This window comes from Mustelus asterias, chromosome 21, assembly GCF_964213995.1.
Source record: "Mustelus asterias chromosome 21, sMusAst1.hap1.1, whole genome shotgun sequence".
Taxonomy (NCBI): domain Eukaryota; kingdom Metazoa; phylum Chordata; class Chondrichthyes; order Carcharhiniformes; family Triakidae; genus Mustelus; species Mustelus asterias.
The window spans coordinates 11,043,465-11,070,441 of NC_135821.1; the positions used below are offsets into that span (position 1 = coordinate 11,043,465).

At 49.6% G+C, this 26,977-nt stretch overlaps 1 protein-coding gene across 2 annotated transcripts; it reads right to left on the bottom strand.

Annotated features, from left to right (window-relative positions):
- Window positions 1-131: 131 nt before the first annotated feature.
- LOC144509117 (complement C1q tumor necrosis factor-related protein 1-like) lies at window positions 132-26,490 on the bottom strand. Of its 2 annotated transcripts, XM_078237489.1 has the most exons (4): window positions 26,313-26,490; window positions 13,961-14,222; window positions 8,611-9,050; window positions 132-259 (listed from the first exon to the last, which is right to left on the bottom strand). In XM_078237489.1, exons 2-4 carry the CDS (start codon window positions 14,214-14,216, stop codon window positions 200-202), a joined length of 756 nt encoding a protein of 251 aa, XP_078093615.1. In that variant the 5' UTR covers window positions 14,217-14,222; window positions 26,313-26,490; the 3' UTR covers window positions 132-199. The 2 variants fall into 2 exon arrangements, with proteins under 2 accessions (XP_078093615.1, XP_078093614.1); XM_078237488.1 differs by lacking the exon at window positions 132-259 and having other exon boundaries at window positions 8,385-9,050.
- Window positions 26,491-26,977: the final 487 nt, after the last annotated feature.

Here is a 26,977-nt window from a genome sequence, read left to right on the forward strand (position 1 = left end):
AGAAAGTTGGAGGAAGGGGGAGAGGAAGAGAGAGAGAGAGAAAGGGTGAGGGATGGAGTTCCAGAGGACTGGGTCCCAGAGAGCCAAAGGCCAGACAGCCAGTGCTAGCGTGAGGGAGCATGGAGATCACTGGAGGTTCATGTCCAGGCTGTCCAATCCGATCAATGTCTCCGTGTTGGAAATGAAGGGGGACAGTGGCTTATTTTGTGCCGCATCTGGCCAGTCGCCCGTCCAGGGGAGACACTGAATCATTCAGGTACTGCAAAAAAAACATATATATATATAGCTGCCGGGAAATATCTCCTGCAAACACGCAGAAAGGCATCCAGCTGACATGTGGGTGACCCCGGGGACAAATCCGCAGCCAAACAGAGGGCCCCATTCGCCCCAGAGATCAGGCCTACTAATTACCCAATCCAACTATTCTCCAAAGGGGCATGTCCCTGATGAGTCTTTTCCGGTATTCCCGCAAATTCCCATTGTCCCCTCCTGCTGCTTTCACCCAACCACTTAGCAAGTAACACAGTGCGGAGTGTGCGGATAGCTTCATGGATCTGAAAGTTCCCTGCTTTTTGACCTGAATACAATGCGTTGTGAATTATTTGCAGCAATCTTTTACACATGGAACGGCAAAAAAAAACTCTCCGGAAATTCCCTCCGCTCCCACGAACAATTTATATATTATAAAAAATCTTGCGCAGGGCATGCACTTCAGTCCCATCAGGGTTACTTTCCGCAGCTGCGATTACTCCCCACATCATTTCCTTTTTTTCCCCCCCGAGACTATTTATCTTTTCCGAATCGCTCTGTCGACATTCCCCGCTCGAATTTACCATGTCAACCCGTCACACCGCAGTTGCAGCCTCCGACCACTCGGCGGGCCTGTGGCGCAAGTCTACCCGTTCTCAGTCAACACCAGCCGCCCGCATTTGTATAGCACCTTTAATGTCGTAAAGCGTCCCACGCTGTTTCACGTGGGCGCCGTCAATCAAAATTTAGCACCAAGCCCCGTGAGGGCACGTGGTTAAAAGCTCTGTTAAAGAGGTAGGTTTGAAGAGGTGTCTTAAAGGAGGAGAAAGAGTGAGGCAGAGAGGCTTAGGAAGGGCAATCCAGATGTTCTCAGTATATATATAAAACAAACTACATTAATCGATTGATTATGGATAACATCAGAAGCATTAGTGTGATCTAACAAACCATTTTCAGGCTAAATTTATGACATTGCTTAACAACCATTCGAATTAACACCTGTAGAGCGATCAATTGTTCGGTTGTGAGCCTGGTAATTGATCTACGCTCACTGTGCTCGATTGATTGAGCCTGGTCGTGGACTCAGAGTAAAGTGAACAGATGCCACAGAAGCTTCTAGAAGTTGAGCTGTAAGCAAGAGCGCCGACATTTTGTCATGGCAGAGATATTTTGACGTACTGTAAAGCACCAACGTCATCCCAGCTCGGAAATATACAAAAATATACAACAATCTGTACACCTCAGCATAAGCAATGCGTCTCCAAAGTGTGGTATATGCTAAAAGCGAAATATTGCGGATGCTGGAATCTGAAACAGAAACAGAAAATGCTGGAAAATCTCAGCAGGTCTGACAGCATCTGTGAGGAGAGAATAGAGCCAACGTTTCGAGTCTGGATAACCCTTCATCAGAGCTCTATTCTCTACCCACAGATGCTGTCAGACCTGCTGAGATTTTCCAGCATTTTCTGTTTTCGTTGTGGTGTGTGTTAGTTAGGTTAATAACGAGATTATTTGAGAAAATTGAACCTTTTTTTCCTATTCAAGAGGGCAAACCTTAGCCGATAAGACATTTCACGGTAAGATCAACTGAGTAGATTGGGTTTCAAAGCCACATTGGCTGTTGTCAGGGGAACTTCCTGTTGCTAATGGGCCTGAGTGCAGACACGCTTGATGTGCTGGACAAGAGGGGAGGTAGGAAGCGCTCAGAGTGGTCCCTCGCCTGAGGTGTTGACCCATCTTATTGAGATTGGGAGAGGGAAAGGCAGTAGACATTTCCATATGGCCTCACCCCATCATCCAGCTACCCATCCCATCGCTCTTTCTTCGAATACTTTCCCCCTAATCATGTGAAATTTGGGTAGACCATAAGATATAGGAGCAGAATTAGGCCATTCGACCCATCGAGTCTGCTCCGCCATTCAATCATGGCTGATATGATTCTCATCCCCATTTGTCCTGCCTTCTCCCCGTAACCTTTGATCCCCTTATTGATCAAGAACCTATCTATCTCTGTCTTAAAGACATTCAGTGACCTGGCTTCCACAGTCCTCCGGGCCAATGAATTCCACAGATTCAACACTCTCTGGCTGAAGAAATTCCTCCTCATCTCAGTTTTAAAGGAGCATCCCTTCATTCTGAGGTTGTGCCCTCGAGTTCTAGTCTCTCCCACTAATGGAAGCATCCTCTCCATGTCCACTCTATCTAGGCCTCTCAGTATTCTGTAAGACGCTGTCTGGTAGCCGGTGGCTCAGTGGTACTAACGCTGGACTAGTCTTTTTTTTCAATTCGCTTGTAACAGGACGTGGGCATCATGGGCCAGCATTTATTGCCCATACCCAATTGCCCTCCATTTCAGAGGGGCATTTGAGAGTCAACCACATTGCTGTGGGTCGGGAGGCGGGTGTAGACCAGACCAGGTAAAGATGGCAGATTTCCTTCCCTAAAGGGGACACTAGTGAACCAGATGGGTAATCCAGAGACCCCAGGCTAATGCTCCGGGGACCTGGGTTGGAATCCCACTCCAGCAATTTGAAGAAATCTAGGACTAGAAGTCCGATGAATTGATAGTCGTAAAGAAAAACCATCTGGTTCGCTATTGTCCTTTAGGGAAGGAAATCTGCCGCCCTTACCCAGTCTGGCCTACATTTGACTCCAGATCCACAGCGATGGTCTTGGCTCATAACTCAAGGGCAATTAGGGATGGGCAATAAATTCTGACCAGCGTCCATCCACATTCGGTAAATGAATTTAAAACTAAAATACAGGACCTTGCCAAAGGTACAACGCTGAGGCAAGTCAGGCAATGTCTGTGATGGTTATTCCCAGAGCCTGAGGCCTAATCACAACTATCAGCCTAATGCAATTTTCATTTATATAGCACCTGAGAATGTCTATAGCACCTCACCAAAGCACTTCCCAGCCAGTGAAGCACCTTTGAAGGATAGCCATTGTTGTAAGGCAGCAGTCAACCTGCGCACAGCAAGATCCCACAAACTGAGATTTTGCAGCATTTTCTATTTTCTTTGTGGTGTGTGTTAGTTAGGTTGATAACGAGATTATTTGAGAAAAATTGAACCTTTTTTTTCCTATTCAAGAGAACAAACCTCAGCCAATAAGATATTTCGCAGTAAGATCAACTGAGTAGATTGGGTCTCAAAGCCACATTGGCTGTTGTCAGGGGAACTTCCTGTTGCTAATGGGCCTGAGCGTGGACACGCTTGATGTGCTGGATAAGAGGGGGTGGTAGGAAGCGCTCAGAGTGGTCCCTCGCCTGAGGTGTTGACCCATCTTATTGAGATTGGGAGAGAGAAAGGCAGTAGACATTTCCATATGGCCTCACCCCATCACCCCACAAACAGCAATGACTGGCCCCGCTGTTCTCATGATGTTGTTGAGGAATTGAATTATTGGCCGGGGGAGATCCTGGGGGGGTGGGGGGGGGAGGGGGGGTGGAGGGGGGGATTCTCCCGGCCCGCTACGCTACTCGAGTAGCACAGCATGCCGGGAGCCACCAGTGCAGGCCGTTTTGTTTTCGTCGATCGGCCATGCTAAATTGCCCCTTAGTGTCCAAAGATGTGTAGGTTAGGTGGATTGGCCATGCTAAATTGCCCCTTAGTGTCCAAAGATGTGTAGGTTAGGTGGATTGGCCATGCTAAATTGCCCCTTAGTGTCCAAAGATGTGTAGGTTAGGGTGGATTAGCCATGCTAAATTGCCCCTTAGTGTCCAAAGATGTGTAGGTTAGGTGGATTGGCCATGCTAAATTGCTCCTTAGTGTCCAAAGATGTGTAGGTTAGGTGGATTGGCCTGCTAAATTGCCCCTTAGTGTCCAAAGATGTGTAGGTTAGGTGGATTGGCCATGCTAAATTGCTCCTTAGTGTCCAAAGATGTGTAGGTTAGGTGGATTGGCCATGCTAAATTGCTCCTTAGTGTCCAAAGATGTGTAGGTTAGGTGGATTGGCCATGCTAAATTGCTCCTTAGTGTCCAAAGATGTGTAGGTTAGATGGATTGGCCATGCTAAGTTGCCCCTTAGTGTCCAAAGATGTGCAGGTTAGGTGGATTGGCCATGCTAAATTGCCCCTTAGTGTCCAAAGATGTGTAGGTTAGGTGGATTGTCCATAGGAAATGTCTGGGTAAAATGCTCTGCCAGAGAGTCGGAGAGTCGATGGGCCGAATGACCTCCTTCTGCACTGTAGGGATTCTATAATTCTATGAATGAGGCCATTTTCCTTCAGAGATCCCACACGGTGCATCTGCATGAGGGAGGGGGTGTGTGTGGGGCTGTATCTGTCAGCTTGCTGTTTCTATCCATCCTTCAGTACTGTGGAGTTTGACCGCACTGCCAGCACTGAGGGAGTGCTGGACTCTCTGAGGTGCTTATCTCCCCCGCAGATACTGGGTAGGATTTTCCACGCAATCTGTGGCGGGACAGGAAGATTTTGCTGGCGTGAACGGCTAGAAGGTTCCGGCCACGCTGTTAAACCTCTCTGTCCTGTCGGGTGAACATGGAAGATCCTATTTCAAAGATTCCCCCCAACCCTCCCAGGCCCCACCCCCAACCCCTGATTCCAGGCTCAGCCAACACACAAGCGATCAATATTTGGGTGAATATTCCAGTCTCGTCCACCAGGGGGAATCGGCGGGACAGAAAATTGGACGGACCGTCAGAAGGTCCGCCAACCCCGGGGCGGGAATTTCCGGTGGCAGGCGGGCGTGCGGATGGAACTGGTAAACCCCATCCATCGTCCCGCCCTGTCGTCACCTTGGTTTGTGTGGGATCTTGCTGTGCAGGTGGGTCACCGTGCTTCCTACATCACAACTGTCTCTGCAAAAGTATTCTCAGCGGCTGGAAAGGTCAGTGGCATCTCCTGAGGGTATGAAGGGCGCTATACAAATGAGGTACCTTCTTTACTCAATGGGAATGGCGAAGGAATTGTGAGTTTGAAAAGCAGGGGGCGTGAGGGGATAGAGGGTTGTGGCGGAGGAGATGAATTCTATCTGCACACCCCCTGTTCCTTGAATTAACGTGGATTCATTGAAAACTACCCTTGAGCTTGGCTCCATGTCCAGTTTGGCACGGGAGACATCGTGCAGGATTTTCCAGCCACGCTTGGCACAAGGCTGGAAATTCCCACCCGAGGTGGCACAGTGGTTAGCACTGCTGCCTCATGGTGCCAGGGACCCAGGTTCGATTCCAGCCTCAGGCCACTATCTGTGCGGAGTCTGCACATTCTCCCCATGTCTGTGTGAGTTTCCTCTGGGTGCTCCGGTTTCCTCCCACTCTCCAGAGATGTGCGGGTTAGGTGAATTGGCCATGATAAATTGTCCCTTAATATTCAAAGATGTGCGGGTTAGGTGGATTGGCCATGCTAAATTGCCCCTTAGTGTCCAAAGATGTGTAGGTTAGGTGGATTGGCCATGCTAAATTGCCCCTTAGTGTCCAAAGATGCGCAGGTTAGGTGAATTGGCCATGCTAAATTGCCCCTTAGTATTCAAAGATGTGCAGGTTAGGTGGATTGGCCATGCTAAATTGCCCCTTAGTGTCCAAAGATGTGCAGGTTAGGTGAATTGGCCATGCTAAATTGCCCCTTAGTATTCAAAGATGTGCAGGTTAGGTGGATTGGCCATGCTAAATTGCCCCTTAATATTCAAAGATATGCGGGTTAGGTGGATTGGCCATGCTAAACTGTCCCTTAGTGTCAGGGGGATTAGCAGGGTAAATGTTACAGGAATAGGGCCTGGGTGGGATTGTGGTCGGCGCAGACTCGATGGGCCGAATGGCCTCCTTCTGTACTGTAGGGCTTCTATGAGATCAATGGACCTTTGCATTGTCCGACACCCCCACCCCCCAACAATTTCCCTGGCGAACAGGATGGGAAAATTCTGCCCATTAAACGTTAACATGACGAGGCAAATTTTCCTGTCCTGTCCCGGAATCGGAGCAGGGGGCGGGGGTGGGGGCGGGGGGTGAGGGGGGGGGGGGGGGGCCGGTCGGACCTTGCAAAGAGCCGTTGAATCCGTTGGGAATTTCCAGTCTTGGGGCTGGAAGATCCCACCCATGGATTTTTGTGAAGCATCCATCCTATCGGAGAGAGATGCGGGACCTATATTTACACATAATTTTAGGTCTTTTTTTAAATCTTTGTTTTAAAGAAGTGTATATATATATATATATATGTATATATAATTATTTTTTGATAGCAATTATGCTTCTTTTTCGTAAAATTAAGACTTTTTGTTTTTCGGAAGGCTGAGGAAACTATCCCATTTATAATTCAGTGGTCGTCCCTGATGGAAAATGGGCATGATTCTGTGGCCCTTTGTGCCGGCGGGATTCTCCAGTCCCGCTGCAGTGAATGAATGAATCCCATTGAGCGCCAAGTTTGCCCTCCTCGCGGGCGGCGGCAGCGGGGCAGGAAATGCCGGAGAATTCCGGCCAAAATTTTCCCACAGAGAGAGAGAGAGTAAAAGATAAGAAAGAGGTGGTTCAGTCCATAAAGGCAAAATATTGCGGATTCCAGAATCTGAAACAAAAACAGAAAATGCTGGAAAATCTCAGCAGGTTTGACAGCATCTGTGGAGAGAGAATCGAGCCAACGTTTTGAGTCTGGGTGACCCTTCGTCAGAGCTGAAGACAAAGAAAATCGGGCAAGATGTATACGGTGGGGGTGGGGCAAGGGCTGTGATTGGACAAAGGAAACATAAGTGGTGGTGATAAAGGCTGAGGAAGGTGCTAAAAGAGTCCATCAGAATGTGTGAAAGGCGCTAGACAAATGCAGATCCTACTGAAGGGAAATGGAGGGGGAAATTGCGATTTTGAAAAGCAGGGGATGGGGGAGGATGGGGAGGGGGGAAGAATTATATCTGCGCACCCTGTTCCTTGAAGTAACCCTGATTCATTGAAAACCACCCTTGATTTTGGTTCCATGTCTGGGATGCCATGGGAGACATTGGGCGGGATTTGCTGGTCGCGTTCGCCCCAAGGCCGGAATATCCTGTCCGAGGTCACCGGACCTTTAGATAGTCCGCCCACCCACCAACCCCCCCCACCCGCCCCCCCCTATCGCTATGATTCCCGTGGCAGGCAGGACTGGAAAATTCTGCCCATTAAACATTAAGACAATGGATTGTTAGGTACAGATTGTTCCCTGAGGAACGTGGCAGTTGGCCCTGAAGGGAAGGGGGTGAGGAGTGCGGGGCGGGGGGATTTGGAGACAAGATGGAGATTTCAGAAGTAGAAAAATAGAAATAAGAATGAAAAGTGGGATGAAAAGAAGGAATGAATTAAAATAAATGGAAAGGTGGAGGGGAGAGTTTGTGTGATGAGGTTGTTGAGTCATCATCATCATCAAATAGGGAGGCGATGGCCTAGTGGTACTTTCGCTACACTATTAATCCAGAAACTCAACTAATGCTCTGGGGACACGTGTTCAAATCCTGCCACAGCAGATAGTGGAATTTGAATTCAATGAAAAAAATATTTGGAATTAAGAATCTACTGATGACCCATTGTCAGAAAAATCCATCCGGTTCACTAATGTCCTTTAAGGAAGGAAATCTGCCGTCTTTACCTGGTCTGGCCTACATGTGACCCCAGAGCCACAGCAATGTGGTTGACTCTCAACTGCCCTCCAAGGGCAACTAGGGATGGGCAATAATTGCTGGCCCAGCCAGCGATGCCCATGTCCCATGAATGAAAAATAAAATAACATTTATTTTCTCCAATGACAGCCAATCCCACTCCCCCACCCCTTTGAGGGCCAACTGCCACATTCTTCCGGTAGCCCCTAACAATCTGCCTCTTTGTCCTGCCATTCACATATTCCAATCGCTTAATGGATGCTCTTAGCCCCATTCTCAGCCTTTATCATCGCCGTTTACATTTCCTTTGTCCAATTATAGCCCCCCCCTCCACCCATCCCACCCTCACAGTATAAATCTCATCCAATAAAAGCAAAGTACTGCGGATGCTGGAATCTGAAACAAAAACAGAAAGTGCTGGAAAATCTCAGCAGGTCTGGCAGCATCTGTGGCGAGAGAATAGAGCCAACGTTTCGAGTCTGGATGAACCCCATGTAGACGCGAAACGTTGGTTCTATTCTCTCTCCACAGATGCTGCTGAGATTTTCCGTTAATCGCGTCTGATTTCCTTTGCTCTGACGAAGGGTCATCTAGACCCGAAACGTTGGCTCCATTCTCTCCCCGCAGATGCTGTCGGGCTCGCTGAGTTTCTCCAGAGTTTTCCGTGGCTAGTTCAGTCCATGTCGGGTTTTATCAAGTAACCGTTGAAGGTGACGTAAATATCAACGTCATCACTGTAGACGGCATTCTCTCGCTCGCGTTTGTAAAGACGGACCCACACCTCGTCATTCTCCTGAAGTTCCAGCATGATGCTCTGGCTTTGCATGATGCTGCGGTCACTAGGCTGGGCATAGCAGATGACCATGTCTTGGTCGTTCTTCATGATGTGCAGGTACGTCTCCTTAAAGTTCCACGTGTGGATGTTGAGGTTGAAATAATAAATCCCTGGGATGTAGCAGTAGAACTTGCCCTTGAACATGTTGAAGTGACCATAGAGGTTGACAAAGGTTGTGTCGAAGATCAGTGTCTGGTAGTAGTCGCTGCTGTGAAGTCCCTTCTTGCGGCCCACCGAGAATGCCGAGTAGTGCTGCTTGTAGGAGTCCCCGGGGATGCCCGCCAGCCCGCGATCCCCCTTAGATCCCGTCCGACCTTGTAATCCGATTGGCCCTTCCTTGCCCAGTTTCCCATGTGGCCCCCGATCGCCCCTTTCACCTTTGTCCCCTGAAAGAAACAAGACAGTTAGCGATCCGCTTCATAGTCGCCTTTCCCAAGGTTGGGGCAGTGATGGGTTGGGTTACAAACTCACAGTAAATATACAAGAACTGCCCCTTGCAACCTCAGAACTGACAGGGCTCAGCAATAGGAGCTGGAGTAGACCATGCTGCCCTTCAGGCCTGCTCCGCCAGTAACTAAAGACATGGCTGATCCTCACAGGGGTCACATGGGCGGCACGGTGGCCCAGTGGTTGGCACCACTGCCTCACAGCGCCAGGGACCCAGGTTGATGCACCATGGAAAGCACACTTTCTGGATGTATCACAGCTTGGTATGGCTCCTGCTCTGACCAAGACCGCAAGGAGCTACAAAGGGCCGTGAATGTAGCCCAATCCATCACGCAAACCAGCCTCCCATCCATTGACTCAGTCTACACTTCCCGCTGCCTCGGCAAAGCAGCCAGCATAATTAAGGACCCCACGCACCCCGGACATTCTCTCTTCCACCTTCTTCTGTCGGGAAAAAGATACAAAAGTCTGGGGTCACGCACCAACCGACTCAATTGGCGGGATTTTATAACCTCGCTCATCCCGAAATTGTAAAATCCCTTCTGAGACCTTCCCATTATCCGCTCCTGACCCACTCCGATTCCCCTGGCTGGCGGGGCGGTGGAATTCTGGCGAATAACAGCTTTTTCCCTGCTGCCATCAGACTTTTGAATGGACCTACTATCTGGTAAGTTGATCTTTCCCTACACCCTAGCTATGACTGGAACACCACATTCTGCACCCTCTCCTTTCCTTCTCTATGAATGGTATGCTTTGTCTATATAGCGTGCAAGAAACAATAATTTTCACTGTATCCCAATACATGTGACAATAATAAATCAAATCAAATCAATTCTAGCCTCAGGTGACTGTCTGTGTGGAGTTTGCACGTTCTCCCCGTGTCTGTGTGGGTTTCTTCCCACACTACAACGATGTAAAGATTAGGTGGATTGGCCACGCTAAATTGCCCCTAAGTGTCCAAAGATGTGCAGGTTAGGTGGATTGGCCATGCTAAATTGCCCCTTAGTGTCCAAAGATGTGCAGGTTAGGTGGATTGGCCATACTAAATTGCCCCTTAGTGTCCAATGGTGTGCAGGTTAGGTGGATTGGCCATGCTAAATTGCCCCTTAGTGTCCAATGGTGTGCAGGTTAGGTGGATTGGCCATGCTAAATTGCCCCTTAGTGTCCAAAGATGTGCAGGTTAGGTGGATTGGCCATGCTAAATTGCTCCTTCGTGTCCAAAGATGTGCAGGTTAGGTGGATTAGCCATGCTAAATTGCACTTTCGTGTCGGGGGATTAACAGGATAAATATGTAGGGTTGCGTGGATGGGGCCTGGGTGGGATTGTTTTTGGTGCAGGTTCAATAGACCGCATGGCCTCCTTCTGCACTGTAGGGATTCTATTCTATGATGCTTGCACCTCGAGCTGGTGGAGGGGGGTAGTGGGGAGAGCGTTTTCGAGCCCAAAGAAGAGCTTCTGAAATGTGGTCACTGTTGGGATGTTGGAAAGACGGCAGCCAAATTGTACACAGCAAGATCCCACAAGCAGATGCAATAATGGCTGGTTAATAATGGGGGGAGAGGGGGGAGTTTTAGCTCACGTGGTTTTTAGGGGATACCAATGGCAAGGCCATTGGGAAAAATACCTTCTGTTCCTCTTGTGCGGTCTTCAACCCTCCCAACCCCACCCTGTCTGTAAATCCAAAGGCTGGGCCTTGTTTTAATGCCTCAATGACAGATGGATAATGATGTTTATGAGAATTTTGACAGGGTTAGCTTTGAAAATATTAAATCGACAAAGTCAGGCTATAAATTACTGTGGGTTGTGGGACCATAATTCACTGGAATTTTTAACTGGGTAACATTATGGAAAGGTCACAGGGCTTTATCGGAGTGTATTATATAATTCAATTAAAGACTGACCTGCTGTAAATCATAACCTGACAATGATAATCTCCAGTTTCTGTCAGAGCCTCACAGGGCGATGGAATTAGATGGATGTTTCTCTGCAGCGCAGACTGTCTTCCGAGATGATTTATGTAACATGGATTCAGAGAGAGGATTGAGCTAAAGAGGGATATACTCGCATTGGAAGCAGCTCAGAGCTGGCTGATCCTGGGACTGAAGGCGTTGTTTGATGACGAGAGTTTGAGCAAGTTGGGTCTCTACTCGTTGGAGTTCAAAGAGGACCTGAATGGAACATGTAATGGTCTGAGGGCATGTAACAGGAGAGGATGGATAAGGGGCAGCACGGTGGCACAGTGGTTAGCGCTGCTGCCTCACAGTACCAGGGAGCCGGGTTCAATTCCGGCCTTGGGTCACTGTCTGATTGGAGTTTGTACCTTCTCCCCATGTCTGCGTGGGTTTCCTCCGGGTGCTCTGGTTTCCTCCCACACTCCAAAGATGTGCGGGTTAGGTTCGTTGGCCATGCTAAATTGCCCCTTAGTATTCAAAGATGTGCAGGTTAGGTGGATGGGCCATGCTAAATTGTCCCTTAGTGTCCAAAGTGGTGGAGGTTAGGTGGATTAGCCATGTTAAATTGCTCCTTAGTGTCCAAAGTGTGTAGGTTAGGTGGATTGGCCATGCTAGATTGCCCCTTAGTGTCCAAAGATGTGCAGGTTAGGAGGATTGGCCATGGTAAATTGCCCCTTAGTGTCCAAAGATGTGCAGGTTAGGAGGATTGGCCATGGTAAATTGTCCCTTAGTATTCCAAGATGTGTAGGTTAGGTGGATTGGCCATGCTAAATTGCCCCGTAGGTCCAAAGATGTGCAGGTTAGGTGGATTGGCCATGCTAAATTACCCCTTAGTGTCCAAAGATATGCAGTTAGGAAGAATGGCCATGGTAAATTGTCCCTTAGTGTTGTAAGATGTGCAGGTTAGGTGGATTGACCCTGGTAAATTGCCCCTTGGTGTCCAAAAACGTGTAGGTTAGATGGATTGGCCATGCTAAATTGCTCCTTTGTGTCCAAAGGTGTGTTAGTTAGGTGGACTGGCCATGTTAAATTGCCCGTGTGATTCTATAATGATTCTATGATTGAGTTTACCTAATCCCTTATGAAGGATTGGTGTCTTGAATCATCACAACAGGACACTGTCCATCACAGGACATTATCCACTTACCTCCTGGCATTGATATGGATGGGAAGGAATTTGTTTTTTTTAATTCTTTCATGGGATTTGGGTGTTATTGGCAATGCATTTATTGTCTATTTCATCCCTAATTGTCCCTTGAACTAAGTGATTCTCAGAGACGCTGAGAGCCATTTCAGAGGGCAGTGAGAGTCCACCACATTGCTGTGGCTCTGGAGTCACATGTTGGCCAGACCGGGTAAGGACGGCAGATTTCCTTCCCTAAAGGACATTAGTGAAGCAGATGGGGTTTTTTACAACAGTGATCACCATCTTTACATTTGCAAATTAAAAGAAGTTGAATTCCACCAATTACTCTCACGGGATTTGAACCCCAGTTACCCTGAGCATCAGGGTCTCTGGATTATGTGTTCAGTGATATTACCACAATGACACCATCTCCCATTTGCATTCAGTCAGTTTGGTCGCATTATGTACAGATTGGGGAGGCGATGGCCTAGTGGTATTATCGCTAGACTATTAATCCCGAAACTCAGCTAATGTTCCGGGGACCCGGGTTCGAACCCCACCACGGCAGCTGATGGAATTTGAATTTAAATAAAAATATCTGGAATTAAGAATCTAGCGATGACCATTAAACCATTGTCGATTGTTGGAAAAACCCATCTGGTTCACTCATGTCCTTTAGGGAAGGAAATCTGCCGTCCTTACCTGGTCTGGCCTACACGTGACTCCAGTCACTGCAATGTGGTTGACTCTCTCCTGCCCTCGGGCAACTAGGGATGGACAATAAATGCTGGCCCAGCCGGCGACACCCATGTCCCATGAATGAACCTTCCTTGGCCGTCAAGTCCTGGGGTGGGCCTGGAACTCTGGCTCAGAGGCAGCGATGCTAACCCACTGTGCCATTTGCAAAATATTACAGGGAGGATATTCAAGCACAGGCCAAGGGGGCAGGATTTTCCCATTCCACCCGCCATGGGAATCGGAACAGGCGGTGAGCGGATCATGGAAAGGTCCGTTTAGGGCTAAGCGTGGCCGGAAAACCCCGCCCCAAAAGTTGAAAGCAAGTTTTCTTTTGCCCTACGCATGTATAGAATCCTACAGTGCAGAAGGAGGTCATTTGGCCCATCGAGTCTGCACTGACCACAATCCCACCCAGGCCCTATCCCTGTAACCCCATGCATTTACTCTCGCTAGTCCCCCTGACACTAAGGGGCAATTTAGCATGGCCAATCCACCTAACCCGCACATCTTTGGACACTAAGGGGCAATTTAGCATGGCCAATCCACCTAACCCGCACATCTTTGGACACTAAGGGGCAATTTAGCATGGCCAATCAACCTAACCCACACATCTTTGGACACTCAGGGGCAATTTAGCATGGCCAATCAACCTAACCCACACATCTTTGGACACTCAGGGGCAATTTAGCATGGCCAATCCATCTAACCCGCACATGTTTGGACACTAAGGGCAATTTAAGTATGGCCAATCCACCTAACCCACACATTTGTGGACACTAAGGCGCAATTTAGCATGGCCAATCCACTAACCCGCACATCTTTGGAGTGTGGGAGGAAACCGGAGCACCCGGAGGAAACCCACGCAGACACGAGGAGAAGGTGCCAACTCCACACAGACAGTGATTCGAACCCGGGTCCCTGGTGCTGTGAGGCAGCAGTGCTAACCACTGTGCCACCATGCCGCCCCGTACATGAGAGATCTGAAACATTGGCACCAATTTGCACAGCCGTCAACCAAGGTTGTTCATTTACCTTTGAGAATGGTGATATTGATGTGTGGATGGATGTGTGGCATGGGGTACGGTGGGTAGTAACCGCCCTGGTGTGGGCCTGGTGCTGGGTTGGGTGCGATGGGGGGATGCGTGGGATACTCATGTGGGTTGCAGCACCGGATGCATTTGCCCTGAGTTGTTGCCTCCTCCTCCGTAGGCTCGCTGGACGGGGCTCCAGATATGGGCATCAGACAAATGAAGAGGAGGACTGGCCCCAGAAGTCTTCTAGTCACCATTACTCACTGTAAAAGGCAAAAGGAGATGTGAAAACAATCGGGGTTTTTAATTCATTTTCTTATTCATTCGTGGGACACGAGCATCGCTAGCTGGGCCAGCATTTATTGCCCATCTCTAGTTGCCCTTGAGTGGCTCATTTGGCCATTTCAGAGGGCAGTTGAGAGTCACCCACATTGCTGTGGTTCTGGAGTCACATGTAGGCCAGACCGGGTAAGGATGGCAGATTTCCTTCCCTAAAGAGGACATTAGTGAATCCGATGGGTTTTTCCGACAATCGACAATGGTTAGTGGCACAGTGGTTAGCACTGGCCATGCTAAGTTGCCCCTTAGTGTCCAAAGGTGTGTAGGCTAGGGGGATTAGCAAGGTCAATACATGAGGTTACAGGAAAGGGCCTGGGTGGAATTCTCTGTCGGAGAGTCAATGCACACTCGATGGACGAATGGCCTTCTTCTGCATTGCAAGGATTCTATGATTCCAGATAGACCAGGTCAAGTAAAGATGACAGATTTCCTGAAGGGCATTAGTGAACCAGGTGAGTTTCTATCGATGATTGTTATCAGGGTCACCATTACTAATGGTAGTTTTATATTTCAGACTTTTTAGTCAAGTTTAAATTCCACCAGTTACCATGGTGGGATTTGAACCCGAGTTAATGGATTACTTAAACATCACGAAGAGACGTGTAATGTTTTAACTATGTTGGAGGTTGTGGGCTTTTACACAAAAAGAAAATGCTGTGGTTTGCACGTGTAGATTCTAAGTAACACACAACAGGTTTATTCAATGCCTGCTCAGAGTACTGACTGAAGTAAAACAGGCTGCACCCCAATGACATCGCTATCAAAGCCAGTCAGCCATGGAAGAAGTCTTTGGTGGGACTGGAAGATCCCGCCGCCCGCCAATGGTGGGTGCCTCCTCTGCTGGAAAACCCGCGGGGGTGGGGGATGGGGGAGTGGGGTGGGGTGGGGGGGGTGCATGGTGGGTGGAGTTGCGGGTGGGAGTTAGAATCCCAGCCATTATCCAACTCGCTGGAATAAAAGAACTGAACATGGAAACTGGCAACAGCAATGCGCTTGAGAACCATTGAACACGAAAGGAAAGAACTGTTCACTCGAGCCACCAGATGCGCTAATAAGATTCATACCCTACAGTGCAGAAAGAGGCCTTTAGGCCCATCGGGTTTGCACCAACTCTCAGATGGAACATCATACCCAGGCCCTATCCCTGTAACCGTATTTACCCTGATAATCCGCCTAACCTGGAACACTAAGGGACAATTTACCATGGCCAATCCTCCTAACCTGCACATCATTGGACACTAAGGGACAATTTACCATGGCCAATCCCCCTAACCTGCACATCATTGGACACCAAGGGGCAATTTAGCATGGCCAATCCATCTAACCTACATATCTTTGGACACTAAGGGACAATTTAGCACAGCCAAACCACCTAACCTACACATCTTTGGACATTAAGGGGTAATTTAGCGTGGCCAATCCAACTAACCTGCACATCTTTGGACACTAAGGGGCAATTTAGCATGGCCAATCCACCCAACCTGCACATCTTTGGACAATAAGCGGCAATTTAGCATGGCCAAACCACCTAACCTACACATCTTTGGACACTAAGGGGTAATTTAGCATGGCCAATTGATGTGCGATTAATTCACTCGAGATGCTTGATCGTACTCGGGAAATAAAGGCTTTTATTAGCAACAAGAATAGAGCATACTGCTTAACAATACAATCCTAGACTAAAGGGTCACTAGGAAGTGCAGTGACCTTTATACCCCTATAGGAAGGCGGAGCCAACCGGAGTGTACCACAGAACAATACCAACAGGTAGAACACCCCAACCCTAACCCCAACAGCAAGCAGAGTAACATATGTACAAGTACCCATAGTGATAACCATCTGGTTCAGTACCCATAGTGGTAACCATCTATGGTTCACCACATTCACCCCTCCTTTAAAAACAAAGGCCAGTGGGGCAAAAAAAACAGTATGAACTGTCCATATATTCACAAGTTCAGTCGTATCGGAGGTCCGCACCGTCTCTGCGACCTCCGCAGCACTGGCGGTAGCACCGGTTCTGGTGACCGTGGTGACCCTCTCTCCAAGGTGGTGTCCAGTGACTCCTCCAGTTCCTCACGGACGGGTGGACCTCGAGGTCGCGACAATCTCCTGGACTCAGGCAAGCTGTACACGGGAGTAAGAGGATTAAGTGGCGGTCCCGATACTGCCCGCGTCGTGTCAGGAGGGGAGAGAATGGGCAAAGGAACCCTAACCAGGGGTGCGGGAGCAACGGGGGTTTCCAGGTCCCCTGCAGGCGCCAGATCTCGGATAGAGACCGTGTCCTCTCGCCCGTCAGGATATGCTATATAGGCATATTGAGGGTTGGCGTGGAGGAGATGGACCTGTTCAACCAAAGGGTCGGACTTGCAGGTCCTAACATGCCGCCGCAGGAGGACAGGTCCTGAGTACGTCAACCAAGACCGCAGTGAGGTCCCAGAGGAAGACTTCCGAGGGAAGATAAACATCCGCTCATGTGGGGTAGCGTTGGTTGCCGTACACAGGAGGGACCGGATTGAATGGAGCGCATCAGAAAGTACCTCTTGCCAACGGGAGACTGGAAGACCCCTAGACCTTAACGCCAGTAAGACAGCCTTCCAGACTGTAGCGTTTTCTCATTCGACCTGCCCATTACCCCTGGGGTTGTAACTCGTAGTCCTACTTGAGGCAATTCCTTTAGAGAGCAGGTATTGCTTCAAGTCGTCGCTCATAAACGACGAACCCCTATCACTGTGGATATAACTGGGGTAACCGAACAGGGTAAAAAGATCCCGCAGGGCTTTGATGACCGTGGCAGCTGACATGTCAGAACAGGGAATGGCAAAAGGGAATCGGGAGTACTCGTCAACCACGTTGAGGAAGTACACATTCCGGTCTGTCGAAGGAAGGGGGCCCTTGAAATCCATACTCAGTCGTTCAAAAGGGCGAGTGGCCTTAATGAGGTGTGCCCTGTCAGGTCGGTAGAAGTGCGGCTTGCATTCAGCACATACCTGGCAGCTTCGAGTTATCGACCTGACATCCTCTATGGAGTAGGGCAGGTTCCGAGCCTTTACAAAATGGAAGAGCCGAGTGATCCCCGGATGCCAGAGATCATTGTGGAGGGCCTGTAACCGGTCCTCCTGCACACTGGCACATGTTCCACGCGACAGGGCATCTGAGGGCTCATTGAGCTTCCCTGGACGATACATGATATCATAGTTGTAGGTGGAGCGTTCGATTCTCCACCTCAAGATTTTATCGTTCTTGATTTTTCCCCTCAACGTGTTATTGAACATGAATGCCACGGACCTCTGGTCCGTGAGCAGGGTAAACCGTTTTCCCGCCAAATAATGGCGCCAATGCCGTACGGCCTCCACAATGGCCTGAGCCTCTTTTTCCACAGAGGAGTGCCGAATTTCAGGGCCTTGGAGGGTGCGAGAGAAAAAGGCGACGGGCCTGCCCGCCTGGTTAAGTGTGGCGGCCAGGGCGAAATCAGATGCATCACTCTCCACCTGGAAGGGGATGGACTCATCGACAGCATGCATCATGGCTTTCGCGATGTCAGCTTTTATCCCTTCAAAGGCTAAGCGAGCCTCTGCTGCCAGGGGAAAAGAGGTAGATTTTATGAGCGGACGGGCTTTGTCCGCATAATTGGGAACCCACTGTGCGTAATACGAGAAGAAGCCTAAGCATCTCCTCAGTGCTTTGACGCTAGTGGGTAGGGGAAGTTCAAGGAGGGGACGCATACGGTCTGGATCGGGGCCGAGGACTCCGTTTTCCACCAGGTATCCGAGGATTGCTAGGCGGCGCTTGCTGAACACACACTTCTCCCTGTTATAGGTCAGATTCAGGCGAGACGCAGTGCGTAAAAACTTCAGGAGATTGGCGTCGTGGTCCTGCTGGTCATGGCCGCAGATAGTGACGTTGTCCAGGTACGGGAAGGTAGCCCGTAGCCCATTTTGGTCCACCATTCGGTCCATCTCACGCTGGAAAACCGAGACCCCATTAGTGACACCAAAAGGGACCCTTAAGAAGTGGTAAAGACGGCCATCCACCTCAAAGGCCGTATATTTTCGGTCCTCTGGGCGAATGGGGAGCTGTTGATAGGCTGACTTCAAGTCGATGGTGGAGAACACCCGGTACTGCGCAATCTGGTTCACCATGTCAGATATGCGCGGGAGAGGGTACGCGTCCAGCTGCGTGTACCTATTAATGGTCTGACTATAGTCTATGACCATCCGGGGCTTGTCTCCAGTCTTGACCACCACGACTTGTGCTCTCCATGGGCTCGTGCTAGGTTGGATGATCCCTTCCCTGAGGAGCCGCTGAACCTCGGATCAAATAAAGATCCGATCCTCAGCGCTGTAACGCCTGCTCTTAGTTGCGATGGGTTTGCAGCCTGGCACGAGATTTGCAAATAAAGAAGGTGGGGTAATTTTGAGGGTCGAGAGACTGCATGAGGAGCGCGCTGGGCAATTTGGAGGCTGCTGTTCTCCCACTGAAAGTAGAGGGAGTGGCCCATTGTACTGCAGGGTCACACTCTTCAGGTGGACCATAAAGTCTAGCCCCAGGAGTACCGGAGTGCAAAGGTGCGGTAACACGAGGAGCCTGAAGTTCTCATAAACTGTGCCCCGCACCGTTAGAGTTACCACGCAGCTCCCAAGAACGGTAACAGATCGGGACCTCGACGCCATAGAGATTGTCTGCCTGACAGTTTGCACGCGGAGAGCGCACCGTTTCACGGTATCGGGATGAATGAAACTCTCCGTGCTCCCGCTGTCAAACAGACAATGTGTCAGGCGTCCGTTTACCTCTATGTCCATCATGGACTTGTCGAGTCTGTGAGGCTTTGCCTGGTCCAGGATGATTGACGCCACTGTTGGATGCCGAGTGCAACTGCAGGCAGCTGAGGTGATTGATGATGAGGACCCCTGCTGGTCGTCTACAGCCACTGCCGACCAAAATGGCTGCGCCCATGGATCGCACGTGGCCGATGGCGTTGAAAGTGGCAGCACTCGCAGGTCGCACGTGTCTTGCGTTGTCGTCCTCAGGAATGGCGGCGCCCGTGGCTCGCACGTGTTCAAAGACATCGACGAAGCTGGAGACGAGGAGCCGGATCCTGGGGAGTCACACGCAGCACTACTTGGCTTCGAAGGTGGTTTCGCTCGGCACACTTTAGCATAGTGCCCTTTCTTCCCACAAGCGGAGCAAAATACCGTCCTGGCCAGATATCGCTGACGAGGGTGCTTCGCCAATCCACAGAAATAACACCGTGGGCCTCCTGGAGCTGCTGCCGCCATCAGATCCGAGGTTGAAAGCACGATCGCGCAGTTCCTCGGAGCCGCTGGGTAGAGTTGAGTCGGTGGCTGTGCTTGCCACGATGTTCCCACGTGGTCGGTGGGGTAAGTTTCAAGACTTCTGGAGGCCGTTTCCATCGTATCAGCCAATTCCACCGTCTTAGCTAGGTCCAAATTACCTTGCTCTAGCAGCCGCAGGCGAATATAGGATGAGCCAATTCCCGCCACAAACGCATCTCGGATCAGATCATTAGTGTACTGGGTGGCCGACACTGGCTTGCAATTGCAGGCTCTGGCTAGCTGCTGGAGTTCGCGCAGGCACTGTGCCGTCGTTTCGCCGGGCTGCCGCCGTCGAGTGGCTAGTAGGTGACGAGCATGAATCTCGTTTGGCGGTTTATGGTACAGCTTCTTGAGTAATTCAATGGCCTCTTTGTAGTCTTGTGAATCACGGATTGTAGCATACACCGTGTCGCTTACCCTTGCGTGGAGGACCCGCAATCTGTCGGCGTCGGTTTGGACTGCTGTTGAGGCGTCGATATAATCCTGAAAACACTTCAACCAATGGTCGAAAGTGTTCGACGCTCCAGCGGCACGCGGATCTAAGGTAAGTCGATCTGGTTTTAACATTTGCTCCATGGTGTTTTTTTTTTTAACCAAAGATTGTTGCTAATAAAATTGATGCGCGATTAATTCACTCGAGATGCTCGATCGTACTCGGGAAATAAAGGCTTTTATTAGCAACAAGAATAGAGCATACTGCTTAACAATACAATCCTAGACTAAAGGGTCACTAGGAAGTGCAGTGACCTTTATACCCCTATAGGAAGGCGGAGCCAACCGGAGTGTACCACAGAACAATACCAACAGGTAGAACACCCCAACCCTAACCCCAACAGCAAGCAGAGTAACATATGTACAAGTACCCATAGTGATAACCATCTATGGTTCAGTACCCATAGTGGTAACCATCTATGGTTCACCACACCAATCCACCTAACCTGCACACCTTTGGACACTAAGGGGCAATTTAGCACGGCCAATCCACCCTAACCTGCACATCATTGGAGTGTGGGAGGAAACCGGAGCACCCGGAGGAAACCCACGCAGATACGGGGTGAACATGCAAACTCCACACAGACAGTCACCCAAGGCTGGAGTATGAACCCGGGTCCCTGGCGCCGTGAGGCAGTGGTGGTAACCACTGTACTACCGTGCCGCCCCATCAAAGGCCATGGTGCATCTGCCTCATGTCAAGCTGGCTGAATATTGCCAAGATCCTGGGCCTTGCTGCCAAATTAAACAACATTTTGCTTTCAACTGCACCAGTTTATTGAGCTAGTAATTACCACAAGAACTAGTCATCAGCGTAAGAACCAGTCAGGAAAGATGTTGACATGGGATTTATTGCTTTGTGGTGACTGGTTGAGACCACCAATGATTGGAAACATTCCAAGTGTGCGACTGCTCCCGATCGACTGTATCTTTCACCAGGGACTGGAGTGATCAATGGCAGACGCATTATTACTTCTTCTTAAAGGGACAGGTACATTCAAGGAAGGAGTAGCTTGGGCCCTCTGATAGTCCAGGAGAGGCCTGAGTGCCTTTAAAGTTCCAAACACCGTTGATGCAAAAGATTGCTGAAAAAGAGACATGCTGTCGAAACTTTCCATCTTGCACTCATCAGGACAGACGCAAGAATGCCAAATTTCAAAGGGAGCAGCAATATATGCTGCATGAGGAAAGGATTGGCTAATTGGTTGGCAAGTAGATTCTGATTGGTCGAGGTGATGGCCAGAGGGCGACACGGTGGCACAGAGGTTAGCACTGCTGCCTCACAGTGCCAGAGACCCAGGTTCAATTCCGGCTTGGGTCACTGTCTGTGCAGAGTCTGTACGTTGTTCCCGTGTCTGCCTGGGTTTCCGCCGGGTGCTCCGGTCACCTCCCACACACAAAGATTTTTACAGCTGCACTATAGAAAGCATCCTTTCCAGATGTATCACAGCTTGGAATGGCTCCTGCTCTGACCAAGACTGCAAGAAACTACAAAGGGTTGTGAACGTAGCCCAGTCCATCACACAAACCAGCCTCCCATCCATCAATTCCCACTGCCTCAGAAAAGCAGCCAGCACAATCAAGGACCCCTCACGCCCTGGACATACTCTCTTCCAACTTCTTCTATCAGAAAAAAAGATACAAAAGTCTAAAAACATGGATCAGCCGACTCAAGAATAGCTTCTTCCCTGCTGCCATCAGATTTTCAAATAGTCCTATCATATATTGAACTGACCTTTCTCTATACCCAAGCTATGACTGTAACACTGCATTCTGCACCCTCTCCTTTCCTTCTCCCCTATGTACTCTATGAACAGTATGCTTTGTCTGTATAGTACGCAAGCAACAATACTTTTCACTGTATCCCAAAACATGTGACAATAATAAATCAAATCAAATCAAAATGTTGTGTAGATTAGGTGGATTGGCCATGCTAAATTGCCCCTTAGTGTTCAAAGATGTGCAGGTTAGGTGGATTGGCCATGCTAAATTGCCCCTTAGTGTCCAAAGATGTGCAGGTTAGGTGGATTGGCCATGCTAAATTGCCCCTTAGTGTCCAAAGATGTGTAGGTTAGGTGGATTGGCCACGCTAAATTGCCCCTTAGTGTCCAAAGATGTGTAGGTTAGAACATAGAACAGTACAGCACAGTACAGGCCCTTCGGCCCTCGATGTTGTGCCGAGCTTTGTCCGAAACCAAGATCAAGCTATCCCATTCCCTATTGGGTGGATTGGCCATGCTAAGTTGCCCCTTTGTGTCCCAGGTTGCGCAGGTTAAGTAGATTGGCCATGGTAAATTATCCCTTAGTGTCCAAAGATGTGTAGGTTAGGTGGATTGGCCATGCTAAGTTGCCCCTTTGTGTCTCAAGATGTGCTGGTTAAGTAGATTGGCCATGGTAAAAATGCCCCTTAGTGTCCAAAGATGTGCAGGTTAGGTGGATTGGCCAAGCTCAGGGTTACGGGAATAGGGCAGGGGAGCGGTGGGGGGGGGGGGGGGGGCAGGGCGATGGGGTGGGTGCGGTGTGCCTGGTTGGGCTACTCTGTCAGAGATAAAAGCAAATTACTGCGGATGCTGGAATCTGAAACCAAAAGAGAAAATGTTGGAAAATCTCAGCAGGTCTGGCAGCATCTGTAAGGAGAAAAATGAGCTGACGTTTCGAGTCCAGATGACCCTTTGTCAAAGCTTTGTTGTTAGTACAGCGCCTGTGTATTAATGATGGACGTTCCACCACTGGGGAAGTTCACTGAATGAGAACACTGGCGGGTTGTGTATCAGGAGTGTTGGAGGTCGAACTCTAGTGGAGACCAAAAGTAGCAATCAGTAGATTTCTGGAGGCCGTTGGGAGGGGGGAGGTGAAGATGTGCTAACCAGTGAGATTATTGTTGCATATGTTTTTGATGTCTGATAGAAACAACATGGTATAATCTTTAGTCTGCTAACGCCCCTCTTTCCCCTCTAGTCTCCCAGTGGAAGCATTTTTTGTCTAAACTTAGAGTTCAATCAAGGTTTTACGTGGCGAATCCAGCTGTTGTCGGTGGGATTTGACGACTGAAGTTACGGTTGTGCTCTCTTCCACATCTGTGGAACTGAGGCTGTCGAGGTGGGCCTGGGAGCACTGGAGCAGCCTGAAGCCTAGGCCTCACTTGTCCGAGGCACTAAGTCCTCTCACATCATTAGCTGGAGGCACCCGAGGCAAGGCTGCTTCCCTTCATCCAACTGAATTAACTGCCGAAAATCACTTCCATCTGATGGCACCGTATGTGCAGGGATCAAAGGGCTCATAAACAGGAAGATGCTTAGAGATTAGAACCAATCCCTGCTGGGCTCTGGAGGCCTGCTGGGCTCTGGACCAAACATCAGCTTGCTCGAAGGGCCACTTACGATTTAATGCGGCAAAAGAGTTTTCCCTCTTCCTCCCTCCCCAGAGTTTTGTAGAAAGCAAAACAGAACTTGCATTTATGTAGCGTCCTGAGACATCATCAGGACATTCTGAAGTACTTGATGAGTTGGATACTCGGATGGTTCCCTGGCCCGGCCGGCTTCCCATTCTCCTTTTCCGCCTTCAAATGATCCAAGACACGGTACAAAATATAAGATATAGGAGCAGAATTAGGCCATTCGGCCCATCGAGTCCGCTCCGCCATTCGATCATGGCTGATAGGCTCCTCATCCCCATTTTCCTGCCTTCTCCCCATAACCCTTCAACCCATTACCAATTAAAAATCTGTCTAACTCCTCCTTAAATTTACTCACTGTCCCAGCACCCACCGCACTTTGGGGGAGCGAATTCCACAGGTTCACAACGCTTTGGGAGAAGTAGTTTCTCCTCAAGTCTGTTTTAAATTTGCCACCCCTTATCCTAAGACTGTGACCTCTCGTCCTAGAATGTCCCACAAATATTCTTCACCCCCCCCCTCCCCTGTCGAATGATCCACTTTGACCCTTGGTCATCCAGTGTCGCGAATTTAACGTTCTGCTCCTTGCGTTTAAAACCTGTTCTCACCCCACCCCAACCCCTTCCCTATCTCTGAAACTTCCTGCAAGCCGACAGAACCCTTTTCCTGTCCCGCCCGCCATGGGAATCGTAGCCGGCGGGACACAGACCATGCAAAGGTCCGTTGACCTCAGGCGGGATTTTCCGACATTGGGGCGGGAGTGGCTGGAAAATCCGGCCCTCAGCCTCTGTTACTCTCTAGTGTGGCATCTTGTGAGTTCCTCACCGTCCTTCCCCCCCTCCCCCTTACGGTTGGTGGCTGTGCATTGAATCACTGAGGGCTGTCCTCTGGAAGTAGCCTTCCCCAACCCCTCTCGCCCCCACCCCCCCCCCCTTTTTAATCCTCCTAAAAAACCATCTCCGAAGGGTCTTGGGGAGCAGGAGGGAAAATGGAGTGGAAGCCCAAAGAGGTCGGGGGGGGGGGGGGGGGGGGGGGGGGCGGTGGGGGGCGGAGGGCGTTCTCCCCACGTCTGCGTGGTGCTCTGGTTTCCTCCCACAGTCTAAAGATGTGCAGGTTAGGTGGATTGGCCATGCTAAATTGCTACTTAGTGTCCAAAGATGTGTAGGTTTGGTGGATTGGCCATGCTAAATTGCCCCCTAGTTTCCAAAGATGTGCAGGTTAGGTGGATTGGCCATGCTAAATTGCCCCTTAGTGTCCCAAGATGTGCAGGCTAGGTGGATTGGCCATTCTGAATTGCCCCTTAGTGTCCCAAGATATGTGGGTTAGGGGGATTAGCGGGGTAAATATGTGGGGTTATGGGGTTAGGGCCTGGGTAAGATGCTCTGTTGGGGACTCAATGGGCTGAATGGTCTTCTTCTTCACTGTAGGGATTCTATGATTCGATGAAGATTGGTCCATCACCCACTTTGCTTTCTGACCCTGCTATTACCGTGGTAATGGTACTGGGAGACACAGGAATATTTGACCAGGTTTGAGAGCTTTCTGTGTTTCCAGCAAATCCGGCAACGACCACTCAACACAAAAGAGTAAATAAATAGTCTGTACACTCGTGGGGAATGCAGTGGCGTAGTGGTATTGTCGCTGAGTTAGTAATCCAGCGACCCAGAGTACAGCCCTGGGGACCCGGGTTCGAATCCACCACGGCAGATGGTGAAATTTGAAACCATCTGGGGAAGATGGCATAGTGGTATTATCACTGGACTATTGACCCGGGGTAATCCAAGGACCCGAGTTCGAATCCCACCACCCCAGATGGTGAAATTTGAATTTGATTTTTAAAAATCTGGAATTAATAATCTAACGATGACTGTGGAACCATTGTCGGAAAAACCCATCTGGTTCACTAATGTCCCTTTGGGGAAGGAAATCTGCCGCCCTTACCCGATCTGGCCTACATGTGACTGGTTGACTACATGCAACGTGGTTGACTCTTCAAATGCCCTATGAAATGGCCGAACGAGACACTCAGTTCAAGGAGCAAGTAGGGATGGGAAACAAATGTTGGCCCAGTTAGTCCATGTGCTCATGCGGAAAGCAGTGGCGTAGCGGTATTGTCGCTGGGCGAGTAATCCAGAGTAAAATCCCGGGGATTTGGGTTCGAATCCCGCCACAGCAGCTGGTAAAATTTGAATTCAATAATGGACATTAAAAGCCGGATGCTCTGGTACCTGCGCGAGCTCCTGATATGCTGATTGCAAAGTTAAAGCCTCAAGAATGAGAAGCATCCATGCGTTCAGTAAGACCCTCTCATCCATCACAGCCCCATTGGGTACATTAGATGGATTGGCCGTACTAAACCTTAGCGTCAGGGGGTATTAGCAGGGGTAAATATGGGGAAGTTATGGGGATAGGGTCTGGGTGGGATTGTGTGGTCGGTGCCGACTCGATGGGCCGAATGGCCTCCTCCTGCACTCGAGGGATTCTGATGGATTTTACGAACATCCCGCAGGAAGTCATTAAGAGGGGGGGGGGGGATCGCTGCTGACTGCGAGTTGCCATTGCCAAGTTCCACCGGGAATTCCATCCCCCCAACCCCCACAACCTCCCCAAGGGACTCCGAAGACCTCCAGCTCCTTCCCCTTCACTCGGAGTGAGGGGGGGAATAAGCCACCAGCGCCTCGCAAGGCACCTGCCAGTCCACACAACCACGCGGTCAAAGCGGAAGGTCTGTTGTGTGGCAAATCAGCTGTGGAACAGACAACACGAGAGATAGCCAAGTAAATGAACACACTCACCCAGCCAAGGCTTCTCCGGAGTAAATCCTCTCCAAACACAAGCCGAGGGGGGGGGGGGAAGGGGGAAAAAGATCAATGAAAGGAAAAAGAAAAAGTGGGAATATTTCTCTCTTTCTTTGTTTCTTCCACGCTCCTGTTTTTTTGGGGGAAACGGAACGGCTAATTCTTCGATCTTTGTTCTCAACCCCTCCAGTTGCTATATTCAGCCCGTAACACAAAGAAATACTTCATGAGTTTGTTTCTTCTGTAACTTGGCAGCGGGTTCCTGATCCCTATCTGTGCTGGGATAGCTGGATGACTTTTCTATCCCTCCCTCTCTCTCTCTCTCTCTCGCTCGCTTTCTCTCACTCTTTCATTTCTCTTCCTCACTCCTCTGTCCCTGGGATCTCCCCACTGGAAATGTCGCACTGGGGTATCTGCTCTGGTTTAACTGTGCAGAGACACAGAGAAAGAGAGAGAGAGAGAAAAAATTCTTAGACTCAGCTGAAAAATAGTGAGCTTGTTCTATCTAATTGGTTTGATTATTGTTTTTGGCTAAGTGGGTTTCTTTGACCTGAGGGGTTGGGTGGGAGGGGAGTAGTGGGTGGTGAGAAGGGGGAGGAGGGGATAACAGAGTCTGCTGTTTACGGCCCACATTACGAGCCTTTTTGGAGAGAGAAAAAAAA

What these genes read in the sequence shown, in the direction of transcription:
- LOC144509117 (XM_078237488.1), bottom strand. Translation starts at nt 14,216, where the DNA reads ATGGTGACTAGAAGACTTCTGGGGCCAGTCCTCCTCTTCATTTGTCTG. An exon ending in CAATATCACCATTCTCAAAG is followed by an intron (nt 9,051 to 13,960) that starts GTAAATGAACAA and finishes TGTTTCTTTCAG; the next exon opens with GGGACAAAGGTGAAAGGGGC.